General features: G+C 37.6%; 1 protein-coding gene across 1 annotated transcript; it reads left to right on the top strand.

The window, feature by feature from the left end:
• The first annotated feature begins 3898 nt into the window (after positions 1-3898).
• LOC127619494 (peroxynitrite isomerase THAP4-like) lies at positions 3899-11225 on the top strand. Its single transcript, XM_052092333.1, has 4 exons — positions 3899-4474; positions 10550-10699; positions 10917-10998; positions 11152-11225. Exons 1-4 carry the CDS (start codon positions 4175-4177, stop codon positions 11223-11225), a joined length of 606 nt encoding a protein of 201 aa, XP_051948293.1. The 5' UTR covers positions 3899-4174.
• Positions 11226-14110: the final 2885 nt, after the last annotated feature.

Here is a 14110-nt window from a genome sequence, read left to right as displayed (position 1 = left end):
CTGCAGAGCTTCTCGGAGGTTGCTCGGCAGAAGCTGGTTTCCCTCTGGTCTCAGGTGGACTCCGTCTCTGCACAGATGGAACAAGCCGATGTTTCTGTGGTGAATGCAGCGCATCTGCCTCTCTGCCAAGAAGCCAGACATGGCGCCGTTGATCCACCGCCGGCTTCGTTCAATGCCATAGCCAGTCCTGCCAGTCTGTCCTCTCCAATTTAGACGGGGTAAAATGCCAGAAAACACCAGCCTGGTTCTGGGAAACATTTGTAAGACTTCGGTCAGGTCACTCTTTATTTCCCGAAGAAAATCGAGGCGGTTGCGGCCCACCCGACACAAACTGTTCCCTCCCAGGTGAATAATGAGAATATCTGGAGCTGTAGCTTTGGCCCTGAGAGAGCGCAGAGCTGGAAACAGCTGCTCCCAGAGTCTGCCTCCTCTGCCGTCCCAGGTGATCTCACACTGAAGACCGAGGTTTCCGTCCAGTTTCCGTTACGTTATTGCCCATCGTGCACAGCAACCCTAAAGGCACGGGGGTGGCGGTGCCTCCGGCTTGGGCCCGTCATCGCTGCTCGCAGCTTTAATTTAATTTTGCAATTGTTAATGAAAAGTTTTACTCCGCTTTTGGGTTGAATGATATGTAAAAAATATTTTAATGATAATCGCATTTAAATATAACATTTTTGCTTGATTGTTTTTGCTTTAAAAATTAAATAAATGTATTGAAACACAAACTTAAAATTTCTAAATTAAAATTGCACTTTAAACGAAACTAAAAAAGCAATTAAAATAACGAATTGATTAAAGAATCTTATATATAACCACCTCCCCAAATACAAACATTTACCATCTCCAACGACCCCATTGGCTATCATGCAAGTATCAGTCAACAACACCAGGTGAAAATGTACTAATAGCATACAAATTAAGAACTTAAGACAATTATAACTGTAAAGATAATTAGGCTATAGTAATCATCATAATAAATAAGCCTAACAAATTCCCTTCTGTTCCCAAAAAATGCTGAAAATGTGTGTTCTTAGAGCGTATTTGTATTGCGTTTGTTAATAGGCTACAGTTAATGCTGCCTAAAGAAAAGAAAATATAGATCTCAATTGTAGGTTCAAGGTGAATGTGTCTTGTATTACTTTGATTTAATAATTTTCGTCTTTTGTTTCTTTAATACAAAGATACCTGAATATATTACTGAACCTGCAGAGTTGCGTTCACAATGTGTAAGAGTGAACTGCTCTGTGGAAATAAAGCGAAACTCACAGTATACCTCACAAGATGATGGGAGATCATTTGCAGCATTCTTATAGATTACATTATTCTTGCAAACAGTTTTTGGTTGAATGAATCAGAGGAAAATGAGTGATAACTCTTTACATGCTTTTGCTCCATGAGACAGGGTCCCGTAGCACACCTCTGAACAAATAATCTGAATAAAAAACTCTGAATCAGACAGGAGCATTGACAGCTTTTCTTTTGTCTGTTCATAAAAATATAATAAAGTTTGTTTCTTCAAGTGCGTCTTTTTGACTAACAGAATTTCTTGTCATGTGTCACTCTGAGATTTCTTACAAATCACCCTCCTGTTGCGGATAGATGAGCAAAATTACTCCCACATGAAAATAAATTTGGACGAGAAGCTTGCAAACTGGATTGAGTTTCGTCACATTTTGCGGGTGGCTGGTGCTATATCACACCCTGGGTGCAAATAAAAATAATGAACATTCATAAAATCGCTAGTAGAAAATGCTCTTTAACAGCTAAGATCTAGTTATTGGACAACAAGACCCAGAACTCTATGCTTGTGCATGTCTAGGAGAAGCGCTTTCATTGCGCTCAGAGCTCACTGCGCACACATCAAATCAGACACGAAATCGGATGCAAATCGGCGGCTTTTCTTTCATCTGTTCTTCAAACTAAATCACGTTTTGTCAAACGCACATCTTTGTGTCTAATTCCTTGTAATAAAACACTCTGAGAAGTCTTACAGGTCGCCTTCCACAGTGGCTGGTACTAGAAAAATACTCCACATGAAAAATCTGCATTTGGCGGGTATTCATTTCAAACCTTGTTCACTAGAAGTAGCTATATGACAAATTCAGAAGAAAGGAAATAAAAACTGTCTTTGATTCCAAGCTTTGCATTTGCACCCACACTTTCTGTTGGAAAATGATCTCTAGAAAGCTTTAAACGTTCATGTGTTGGTGAATGGTGAGACACCCGGCAAGTCACTTGATTTTTAACAAAGAGCCATTTGGCCATAGCTTCCCGACCCCTGGTATAATGCCTAATAAAGTATAGTTTATAACCACAGGGCTGCTTTGTGTACAGGAGTTACCAGGGTAACAGCTATATTTCTGCTGCATAAGCGCCACCTACTGTCAGAGAGCGAATTAGCATTTTCATTCAGCCTGTCTGCCGTTTTTGTTAGATCAATGTGAAAATCTGACCGCATTTTTACACAGAATACTTCTAATTCTAATTCTAATAATCTAAACAATTTGGATAATAAGGTATCTAGAAGTATTCACAGTATTTTAAAGTGCCCTCAATAAAAATACAGTGCATGTTCATTAGAACAATTTGCTAATATATATATTGTATAACACATTACTGTTATACAATTCATATTAAAAAAATTTATGTAAAGATATGTATATAAATTCATAATTTCAGAGCAAAAAAAATAAATTTTATTTAAAAAATCAACCTCTATTTTTAGTACTGTGGCTTGACTCGACTTGAAACTCATCAGGATTTGACTTGACTTGCTTGAGGTGAGTCACTGACTTGACTTGCTTGATTTGTCTGCACTGCACTTTAGACTTGACTCGAGACTTGATGGTGAAGACTTGAGACTTGCTCCCACCTCTGGTAAACGGTTAGAATGAAATGAAAGAACGGTTAATGACATTCTTTTTTTGAAAGTGACATTATTAATGCTAAGACATTATTATGCTAAGAGTGGGTGATACACCAGTTGAAGTAATGCCACATCTCAAGAGAAACGTGACCTGGTCTGGAAAAACAAGCTGAAAATAAGGGACATGCCTCTAGCAAAATAAGTAAAAATATAAGAAATCATAGCAAATATAGTATACAGTAGCCTATATAAAATGTCTTTTCAATACATTTTTTTCTTAATATTATATATATATATATATTTCAAATATACATCTGGACATATAAAATCAATGAATAGCCCAAATCTCTCAAATCTGTATTAAAACATACCTAACAATTATCTAGTGAATACTTGAAAACAACTGAGCAATTTATTTTTTACATAAATATTTTTCCTTGCATTTGGATTAATCATGCATGTGTATATGTAGTAATTATAGTTACCAAAAAGATCTTCAGCATGTCACGAAAGGCTGTATACATCCACAACATGCTTTAAAAGGATAGTTCACCCAAAAATGAAATTTATCTCATCATTTACTCACCCTCGTGTCATCCAAGATGTGTATGACTTTCTTTCTTCTGCAGAACACAGACTCCTAAAGTTTTAGGAGAATATCTCAGCTCAGTAGGTAGACAATACAAGTGAATGGTGGCCTGAACATTGAATGTCCAAAAAGCATAAAAACAAACTGCATAATAGTAATTCATAAGTCTCCAGTTAATACACTACAGTCCTTTTTTACTATAAATCTCAATGAGATTTATAGTAACATAAATGAGGCTCAATGAGAAGTAACAACATCTCTATTCTCCTAAGTAATAGTTCAGGCCGTGTAGAGTTTAAAACAAACTGGTAAATTGTTAAAAATGGATTCAGAACGTCTATTTTATGTATTAATTTATTCAACGTTGAAGATCCATTCCAGCAGGTGGCGTCAATATGTTGGTTCGCCTAACACCATAAAACACACGAAGAATCTAGCAACGGCTCATTTCCGTACAACGAAAGTGGATGGAGACGACGACTGTTAAGCTGCAAAACGGGCAAAAATCAACATAATAGTGGTCCATGTAATTCGTTCGCTGTATCCAAAGCCATACAGCTGCTTTATGAGAGGAATATACCGAAATGTGATAATCTTGCCGCCTCGCGCCATAGCTCTCAAATCTAGTTCAATTTTCTACCTGTCCAAACTTGCACATAAATCCACATTGATTTCGCGTGCAGTGAGTCCCTCCGAGACACATTTGTTGATTATTTAAAATGGTACGAGTGTGCGCTTTTCCTGGATGCTCCAACAGAGAGAAACCGCTGAGACTCCGACAAGCATCATCACAGGAGGAAAGTTTGACTTTCCACACGTTACCGCTGCATGATCGCGGGAGACTGGCGCTGTGGCTGCTCGCTCTTCGCCGGGATCTGGACTCACCCATTGAAGGTCTCCGCACACTGAGGGTGTGCGGTGATCATTTCTCGCCTGACGATTTCAGTGCCGTCCCGGGAACAAAACGACGACTTCTCAGAGCAACAGCTGTGCCTGGGCAATCTGTAAATCGAACCGAGGTATGTGTGGAACTGATTGATTAGCCCGACTGTTTTGATGGGCAGTTAAAAACAAACACATTTTTGTGTTTTTGGACAGGGTCAAGCGCAGTTTCAAAAAGGTATTTGCAGTGCTTGATATTGTTAAAAAAAAAATTGTTAGGGTTTTAGGACCTCTAACGCCACTTTTGCAATCTATTTTGGTTTTGTAAACAAAAAAGTCAGGTATTTAGTTGAAATTCTCTCAATGACTTGCGTTGTTAGAATGACATTTGATTATGTATTGTGCTATTTGCATATTGAATTGCGATCAGTCGTCTTTCCTACTCGTATTTTAAAGAAATAATACACCCAAAATCTAAAATTGCCATCCTCTTGGCGTCCCAATCCCGTATGCTGTAAATGTTCCCATGGAACACGCAGTTCTACAGTTATTTTCCATACGGTGGCAGTACAGTATTTTCCAGACACAGTGGTTCTCGCTTGTCTCGTGATCAGACGTCATGACGTTAAAGCCGCGCCGTATTTTGTTTTGAGAGCTGTCGAGCTGCAGCAGAGAGGAAGATTATAGGCGAAGAATGTCTTATAATTTCGGTCTGTTCCACAAACGTATGAACGTTTCAAAGGGTTTTAAATCAAACAAGTCGTATTGGCCACATTTATGCTGTTGTTTTGGTCCATTTTTAGCTTTTTAGAGGTGGTCAATATGAACAGTAGCTGCGTGGAAAACAGCTGCGGAAATAATAACAGCACACAGGTTTAAAATTACATTTAAAGTGAGTAAATTATTACATAATTTGGTGAACCTTTTCTTTAACTCTATTTTGTTGCCTTGCATGCACTGGCATGTTCAGGACAAATAATATTTTTAATATAATTTACAGTGCGGTGAAAAGGTATTATATTTCTTTTTGTATACATCTCATCCTAAATTGTTTCAAAAATTCTAACAGAATCTAACACGAATCAAAGGCAATCTGAGTAAACACTTTTTTTTTTTTTTTTTTTAAAGATAATGTTATTTATTTCAGCAAAACTGTTGTCCAATACCAACTGGGCCTGTGTGAAAAGTGTTGTGCCCCCTTAGTTACTAAATCCTAAAATTTATGAAACTGCATTCATAATGGGGTTCAGCTGGACTGGACACACCTAGTCCTGATTAATGCCAGCCCTGTTCAATCAAATCGACACCTAAATAGAACTTTTTCAGCAGCATGAAGTTGGATAAAAGATCTTACCCAGTAGCACACTATGCCAGGGTCAATAGAAATTCCAGAAATGGTGAGGAAAAATGTGATTGAAATACATAATTTGGGGAAGGATTACAAAGCTATTTAAAAGACTCTTGACACACCAAAGAACCACAATGAGAACCATTATCTCCAAATGGAGTGAACCTGGCACAGTAGTGAACCTTCCCAGAAGTTGCTGACCTTCCAAAATTCCTCCAAGAGCACAGCGACAACTCCTCTAGGAAGACACAAAAAAGCCAAGTACAACATCCAAGGAACTGCAGGCCTCTCTCGCATCAATAATAATAGTGGCATCCATGGAATAGTGGCATGGCGAAAACCACTGCTATACAAGAAGAACATTAAGACTTGTCTGAATTTTGGCAATACATACATTGATGATCCTCAAACCTTTTAGGAGAATGTTCTGTGGACTGATGAGTCAAAAGTGGAACTGTTTAGAAGACTGGCAGGGCTCAATGTTAAGGATTTTTTCTACTGGCATGGTTAGGCCAGCGCTTCAGATTTTTACTGGCCCCAACACAATAATGTCAAATGGGGTAACCTCCTTGTGGTTCAAAAAGAGTCACATGGTGTAACCTCCTTGTGGTCACTATAATGTGGTTCGCTCTCGATGTGTGGGGAGTTGTGCGTGGATGCCACAGAGAATAGCGTGAAGCCTCCACATGTGCTATGTCTCCATAGAAATGTACTCAAGCTACGTGATGAGATTCATGGGTTAATAGACTCAGACGTGGAGGCGATTGAGTTTCGTCCTCCACCACCCGGATTGAGGCAAGTCGCTATGCCACCACGAGGACTTGGAGCGCATTGGGAATTGGGCATTCTAAATTGGGGAGAAAAAAATACAATGAAAAATGTATACAAATACAATAAAAACAAATGTAATCACATTTATCATTTGCAAGATATGATTTGTAATCCCATATATGTGCTTTACAGATATCAATTCATAAATGCATCCTATTAACCTCAGCCATCCTGCCATTTACACAGGCTTTTAAACCAAGAGTTCTGTGGAGGAGATGATGGGTTTTCTGTCACCCATTTAGTCATGCTGTCATGTAACTTTTGCCCATGTGTAGTGTTTTCACAAGAAAGATACAATTTAGTCACTGAGTAAAACATTTTATTATTGGCTGAGAGAACAGACTTCCCACTAAATCGGTTGTGATGTGTAATATACAGTAGATAGATATTAGGCCTAATCTGTAAATTAACAATGTGTATATAACTTGAAATCAGACAACCCAAACAAGACCAACACTGACTGATATACAAAGAACAAAAACAAAAATACCTGTATGGTCCAGAAATGAGAAATGTAACAGGTGTTTTATGAGGATATTAATTTTCAATTATTCATTTTCACCCTGCAGCTGTACAGCTCTGGTAATAATAGCCATAGTGATATTGCTTCTTTTCATAGCAAATGCCATTATCATGTCGAATTAATGTTTACGTTTTGAAACATTACCTAATTAAATGTATACTTTTTGGATATTGATTTCCAGACACGTGTATAACTGGGGTTTAACAAAGTTTATTACTTCTCATTCGGCGCTTCATCTCTAAAGACGAATTAATGAGAGAACATTTTTGTTTTTTACATTGGGAATAAAACTAGCCCCTTTATGAGAGTGCATGCATGTTAAACAGACTACACTGCACTGTGAGAGATGATGATGATGAGACATATGCACCGAGAGACATAGATTTTCAGTCCTATAGAAAAAGAAAGAAAGAAACTGTTGATTTCTTGTGTTCCAATGTGTGGATTACTAATTTTCACCAACATAAACATTTCATAAAAACGAAAACATGTAGGGATTTCGCGCACTGTGAACACGGAATGTGCAGGCATACTTAAAATGTTGCACAAGACGTTAAGTCCCACTACGAAATTCATTAAATGGGTTTTTTTTCCTGCTATTTTCTACACATTGGTAATAGCTGCTACTAAGACACTTGGAAAAGAGAGAGGACAGCGCTAGCAGAGTGTGCTCCGTGTCTGCACAATCTTGTGCTTGCATGCGACTGTGCCTTGGCGTGTCCAGTATATTGTTCATCAGTGCAAGATAAATATACTCTCGCTCGCTCCTTAGAAGACTTCGTTCACTCAGTGTAATTTTTGTGCTCTCTTTCCTGCTTCTTGCTTGCTTGCACTAATGTTATAAATGCAGCACTGGCACGATCGGGCAAGTGACAGTTCTTGAAGCTGGCCTGAATCTTTCTCTCACTGGCTTCGGGCCATCGGGCAGTCCGTATTGTCGAGCCCTGCAGGGGTCCCGTAAAATTTGGTGTAAATCAAACACAGAATTCCACAAAAAGAACATCATGCCTACGGTCAAGCATGGTGGTGGACAAAGAGTGGGCCAGAATTCCACCACATCGTTGTGAAAGACTGATTATCGGAAGCATTTGGTTGTAGTTGTTGCTGCTAAAAGTGGCACAGTCAGCTATTAAGTTTAAGGGGGCAGTTAGATTTTTACATGGGTGATATACACTCACCTAAAGGATTATTAGGAACACCTGTTCAATTTCTCATTAACGCAATTATCTAATCAACCAATCACATGGCAGTTGCTTCAATGCATTTAGGGGTGTGGTCCTGGTCAAGACAATCTCCTGAACTCCAAACTGAATGTCAGAATGGGAAAGAAAGGTGATTTAAGCAATTTTGAGCGTGGCATGGTTGTTGGTGCCAGACGGGCCGGTCTGAGTATTTCACAATCTGCTCAGTTATTGGGATTTTCACGCACAACCATTTCTAGGGTTTACAAAGAATGGTGTGAAAAGGGAAAAACATCCAGTATGCGGCAGTCCTGTGGGCAAAAATGCCTTGTTGATGCTAGAGGTCAGAGGAGAATGGGCCGACTGATTCAAGCTGATAGAAGAGCAACTTTGCCTGAAATAACCACTCGTTACAACCGAGGTATGCAGCAAAGCATTTGTGAAGCCACAACACGCACAACCTTGAGGCGGATGGGCTACAACAGCAGAAGACCCCACCGGGTACCACTCATCTCCACTACAAATAGGAAAAAAAGGCTACAATTTGCAAGAGCTCACCAAAATTGGACAGTTGAAGACTGGAAAAATGTTACCTGGTCTGATGAGTCTCGATTTCTGTTGAGACATTCAGATGGTAGAGTCAGAATTTGGCGTAAACAGAATGAGAACATGGATCCATCATGCCTTGTTACCACTGTGCAGGCTGGTGGTGGTGGTGTAATGGTGTGGGGGATGTTTTCTTGGCAGACTTTAGGCCCCTTAGTGCCAATTGGGCATCGTTTAAATGCCACGGCCTACCTGAACATTGTTTCTGACCATGTCCATCCCTTTATGGCCACCATGTACCCATCCTCTGATGGCTACTTCCAGCAGGATAATGCACCATGTCACAAAGCTCGAATCATTTCAAATTGGTTTCTTGAACATGACAATGAGTTCGCTGTACTAAAATGGCCCCCACAGTCACCAGATCTCAACCCAATAGAGCATCTTTGGGATGTGGTGGAACGGGAGCTTCGTGCCCTGGATGTGCATCCCACAAATCTCCAACTGCAAGATGCTATCCTATCAATATGGGCCAACATTTCTAAAGAATGCTTTCAGCACCTTGTTGAATCAATGCCACGTAGAATTAAGGCAGTTCTGAAGGCGAAAGGGGATCAAACACAGTATTAGTATGGTGTTCCTAATAATCCTTTAGGTGAGTGTATGTGTTTGATCATTTTTTGCTTCAGTAAAAAAATATATTCGAAAACTGTATTTTGTGTTTACTCGGATAACCTTTGTTTTATAGCTCGTTTGATGATAAAACAATTTTGTATGAAAAATAGAAGAAATCAGGAAGGGGCCACATACTTTTTCACAGTGCTGAACTGGAGTTCGACTGATATATCTGTTTTACCGATTAAGCCATGCTGATTTTTGCTTTTTGGAACTATCGGTTACATTAAAAAATCAACATGGATTGCTGCAGATTTTTTTTTTTTTTTCTCCTCTTGCTCAATGTTCCTCTGTGGCCAAATTTCTAAATATGATGAATATATAGGCTATAAAAGCTTCATTTGGATATTTACTTTTATGGTCTAAATCGTGATTTTAATTATTTTTTTTTTTTAACACTAAATGCAGAAAAAAGTCACGTATGAATCATATACATTATTGAAAGTTTATTTATAGATCCTTTTATTGATTTGAGTTCATGTTGACTATGACATGAAAAGTATTGATAAATTGTAATACCGGAACACTGGACAACTGAAAAGCAAACTTAGTTGATCTACTATTGTTAGATGATTGATCTACTGTTATTGAATTACTGCTCATACAGTATTTACTTGCCCATATGACGTTTAATTTATAGTATTTTTTTTAATTGTAATACATTGTAAATGAGTGTATGTTTTGTTTGAAAGTGCAGACATTTCAATATCCCCAGTTCCAAGTGTGTTTCTGGCTTGTTTATAGTTAAAAGTCCTGTTATGCACAATCTTCATTTTTTTTTCTGGTTATGATTGGGATTTTACTAGCACATAAACCTGGGATTTTCCTAATTTTGGACTCTTATAGCCTCTATGTCTGTGTCCATCACATTAAGAATAGACTAAGGACATTTTTTAATATTCAATAAATCCATTTTAAAAACTACAATAACGGATTAATCGGCCAATATAGTTATCAGTATCTGCAAAATCGACAATCACTTGACCTCTAATATTTATTACAGTTTGACTGTTAGATGTACTATGCATTCAGTTTCAGTTCACTTTATCTCTGATACAACATGCTCTGTAACCTCATCTCTAAAAAAAATCATAATTGATTGCTTTAGGAGACTGTGAGTGGTTCATATCTTCAAATTGGACCACATGGGGAACTTCAGTCAAAGCTTATTTTGACCGTTCCAAATTCAGAACCATCTACAAGTTCATCATCTTTAGGGGCCTACTATGCCCTTCCTCCCACATGGTACTATCAATCGGTAAGTCCTTGCATACCTGTTTTGTCACAAGTTGAAATTGAATGGGTTGTTTTGTATTTATTATCAATCTAATGAAGAAATAATGCTCCACTTGATGAAAATGCACAACACCATGTAATTCTATGCCATTGTGATAGAAATTTGTGTTACTAAAAACCTTGCTATAACTTCTATTGACATGTCAATACTAGCTAATTATTTATTTTCTACCTTTTAGGATGAACCTGGACAGGCTGAACTACGTATGGAAGATAATTTTGACGTAGATGGCAGCATGGATTCTGTTGCTCATCCTGAAGGCAAGAATAAACATAGTTTTGTTGTAGGGATACATGATATATCGGCGGCTGATATAAATTATCGCATAGTCGAAATATTATTGCATCAACATTTTCACGGATAATTTGTTACGTTTTATTTGATTGCGGCAAAGAATCTCTGACTGCCTGCAGCGTCTTTCATTCAGGCAGAGATTAGTGCAGTCTCAAGTGACACTGTGCATGCACACTATGGGCATAACGTATGACATTTTCACAGTATAATAACCATCACAAAAATTACCACGGTGTTGCAGTATTTAGGTGTATTGATGTTATTAGCATTTTAATATTTGGTTATGAAATGTCTGCTAAATACACAGAGAAATATTCCAGTTATAATCAATTCTTGAACTTTATTTTGGATTTCTTCAACGTTAATCCTTAAATTTTTGATCTTGAACATCAGGACACTCTCTTAATCCGACAAGGTAACAAAAAGAACAATAAAACAATAAAAAATTGCAACATGTACATTAGTCAGATGATTAAAATGAAAAAAAAAGGTGTATATATATTGTTATTTTAGTATTTATTAAATTGAATTGGAATAATTTGTAATGATTATTGCACAGGTTAATACTTCAGATTTACATTTGGATGCATTGAGTAATTTTGTTGCTTTTGTGATTTTAGTTTAATTCTAAACAATACCTACGGAAAATATATTATTCATTTGCAGTTTATTTAATGGCATTTTGTCCAATACTGACAATTTCTTCCTCAGTTTCACTGTAAATTTCAATGTCAATTACCTGCACACAGAAAGTCATGCACTTTGTAAACCCTATTTAGTACTATGTTTTACAAGTATAATATATTTTTAATAGTATCAAACACATTGTTGGCCTACTGTTGCACTGCACTTTAACAAATGAACAAACAGTTGGCACATCAATGTTGACATTGTTTAAATACGTTTGCTGCCTTTGTGAATGTGACAGAAAGCATAAACCTAACTTTAGCCTACCTAGTAATTACAAATCATGTAAAACTACATTGAATCTGGTGTTTTTTATGAAGCAGAGACTATAATTTATTATTCTGTATACTGTATTTCCACTTACATCTCAAATTCTGTGGAATGGTTCTCACAGACATTGTGCTTAAGGTTTGAGGTGTTTCCCGCCTGAGCCGATCCTTTTTTGCGACAAACTTTACAGACTGGGTAACCATCAACGTTGATGGTGCCTGGTGAGTCATTAACAACCAAAGTAATCCCAGACAGCGGATTTAAACCAATTTGATGGCGGAAATGGGGCTCGGACATGTCTGTATGATGCGCCCGTGCAGCATTTATGAAGGGGCCGTGCAGCATTCATGGTGCGCTCTGCTTGTGCTGCACTTCTAACAGCATTTTTAGGAAAGTTCTGAAATCTGTCTTTATATTTATGCAATACCATCAATGAGAAGATTTCAACAGTATGATAATAGTCTGTTAAAACCGAGGTATATTGTGAAATCTTGAAACCGATATATACCTAGTGCGCACACAACGTGTCTGTGTGAGTGAGAGCAGGTGAGAGCCAAGCTCATGTCGCTCTGTGTGGATTATTTAAACATCTCTGTACATTGTTACGTTGTTCTTGATCTGGTTTTAATTCTGGATCATCTGCTGTGAGTAACGACATGCCATTTCCCATATTCTGTTTGTTTCAGGAGGCAATAAACGAAAACCTGACAAAAATATCTATGTACGTTACTTGGGGGTGAACGTTTTCGCTTATTACTTACTGAAACATAAACAGAATGTGGGAAATTGCACATACTTAGAACACGACATTGCAATTTAAAACAAGCCCAAAAACAACCTAACATGTTCATAGATCTTGAAAAATTTCACAGAGATGGCTAAAAACAAGATTTCCAGTGTTCTCTGTAGCACTGTGGGATCTGGATGTATCTGCTACTTTTTTTATGCATTCAGCATATGGAGTAATCTCTCCTTTAGGGATCATCCCTAAAGGAGAGATTACAAAATTTTCTATTCAAGTGATGAGACCAATTCAGTCACAAGGAGAATTGCACCAGAGAGAAGGAATGACATTCCAAAAAGTTGCTTATTTCATTAGAGGAGCAAAATGTGCAAGCAACTAGAGTTTAAAAGCAAACATAAAACTAATTTTACAGTAGTAAACCGTCTCAAAGCTAGACCTGTTTTTGGTACCAAGAGCAGTACCTCCTCCCCAAACATTGGAGGCCAGAGTTTCCTTTGCGCTCCAGCAGCACTAGCAACCTTGTCCATGTGCTCAAACAATTTTCGGCATTTTGTCCTCCTCCTCCTTGTGGCGGATGGGGTAAATATAAAAATGTCCCACCTTTTCTATTTGGACCATACCATTATCTTAAATAAAATGAACCCTCACCTCCCCATTCTTAAAGTCAATATAAATGAATAAATGCAAAAGAACATGAAATAAACGAGTTAAAATGAAAAATACATTAAATATGACAAACATTTGCACAATAAAACCCCAATTAATGTTGAAAAATGGTGAGTAGTACAAGAAATGAGTCCTTTTAGACACATTAAAATCTCGTGCCGGAGACCGACATGTCAAATGAAAGGACACGTCAAACATAAAAATCTCTACTTGCAGGGTGTGCACAAGATCCTTGAAGTGCTTATAGGGATAGTTCACCCAAAAATACAATTCTCATCATTTACTCATCCTTGTGCCATCCCAGATGTATATGAGTTTGTGTTCTGCTGAAGAAAGTCATACACATCTGGGATGGCATGAGGGTGAGTAAATTAGAGAATTTTAATTTTTGGGTGAACTATCACTTTAATGTCTGTATAACCATCAAACTTAATTTTTTTTTTAAACTAGATTAATTATCCAAATAAGGCTTTGTCTAGCCAACATCAAAATTTGTCATTTTAAATCATTTTGAGGCCCCCTTGTAAGTTTGCTGATGCCCCTTAGTAGACCCTGCCCCCCTGGTTGAGAAACACATTAGAAAACTTATTCTGATGAGAAATTATATTTTTTGATTTTGCTCAAACATTTTTCTGAAAAATAAAAACATTTCTGTCATGCCTTGTCATTTAAGTGTCGTTATATTGAATCAAGATTATATCGAATCGTGA

This window comes from Xyrauchen texanus, chromosome 26 (assembly GCF_025860055.1).
Source record: "Xyrauchen texanus isolate HMW12.3.18 chromosome 26, RBS_HiC_50CHRs, whole genome shotgun sequence".
Classification (NCBI taxonomy): Eukaryota; Metazoa; Chordata; class Actinopteri; order Cypriniformes; family Catostomidae; genus Xyrauchen; species Xyrauchen texanus.
The sequence above is the reverse complement of the archived record's forward strand: the minus strand, read 5'-3'. Positions and strand labels throughout refer to the sequence as shown.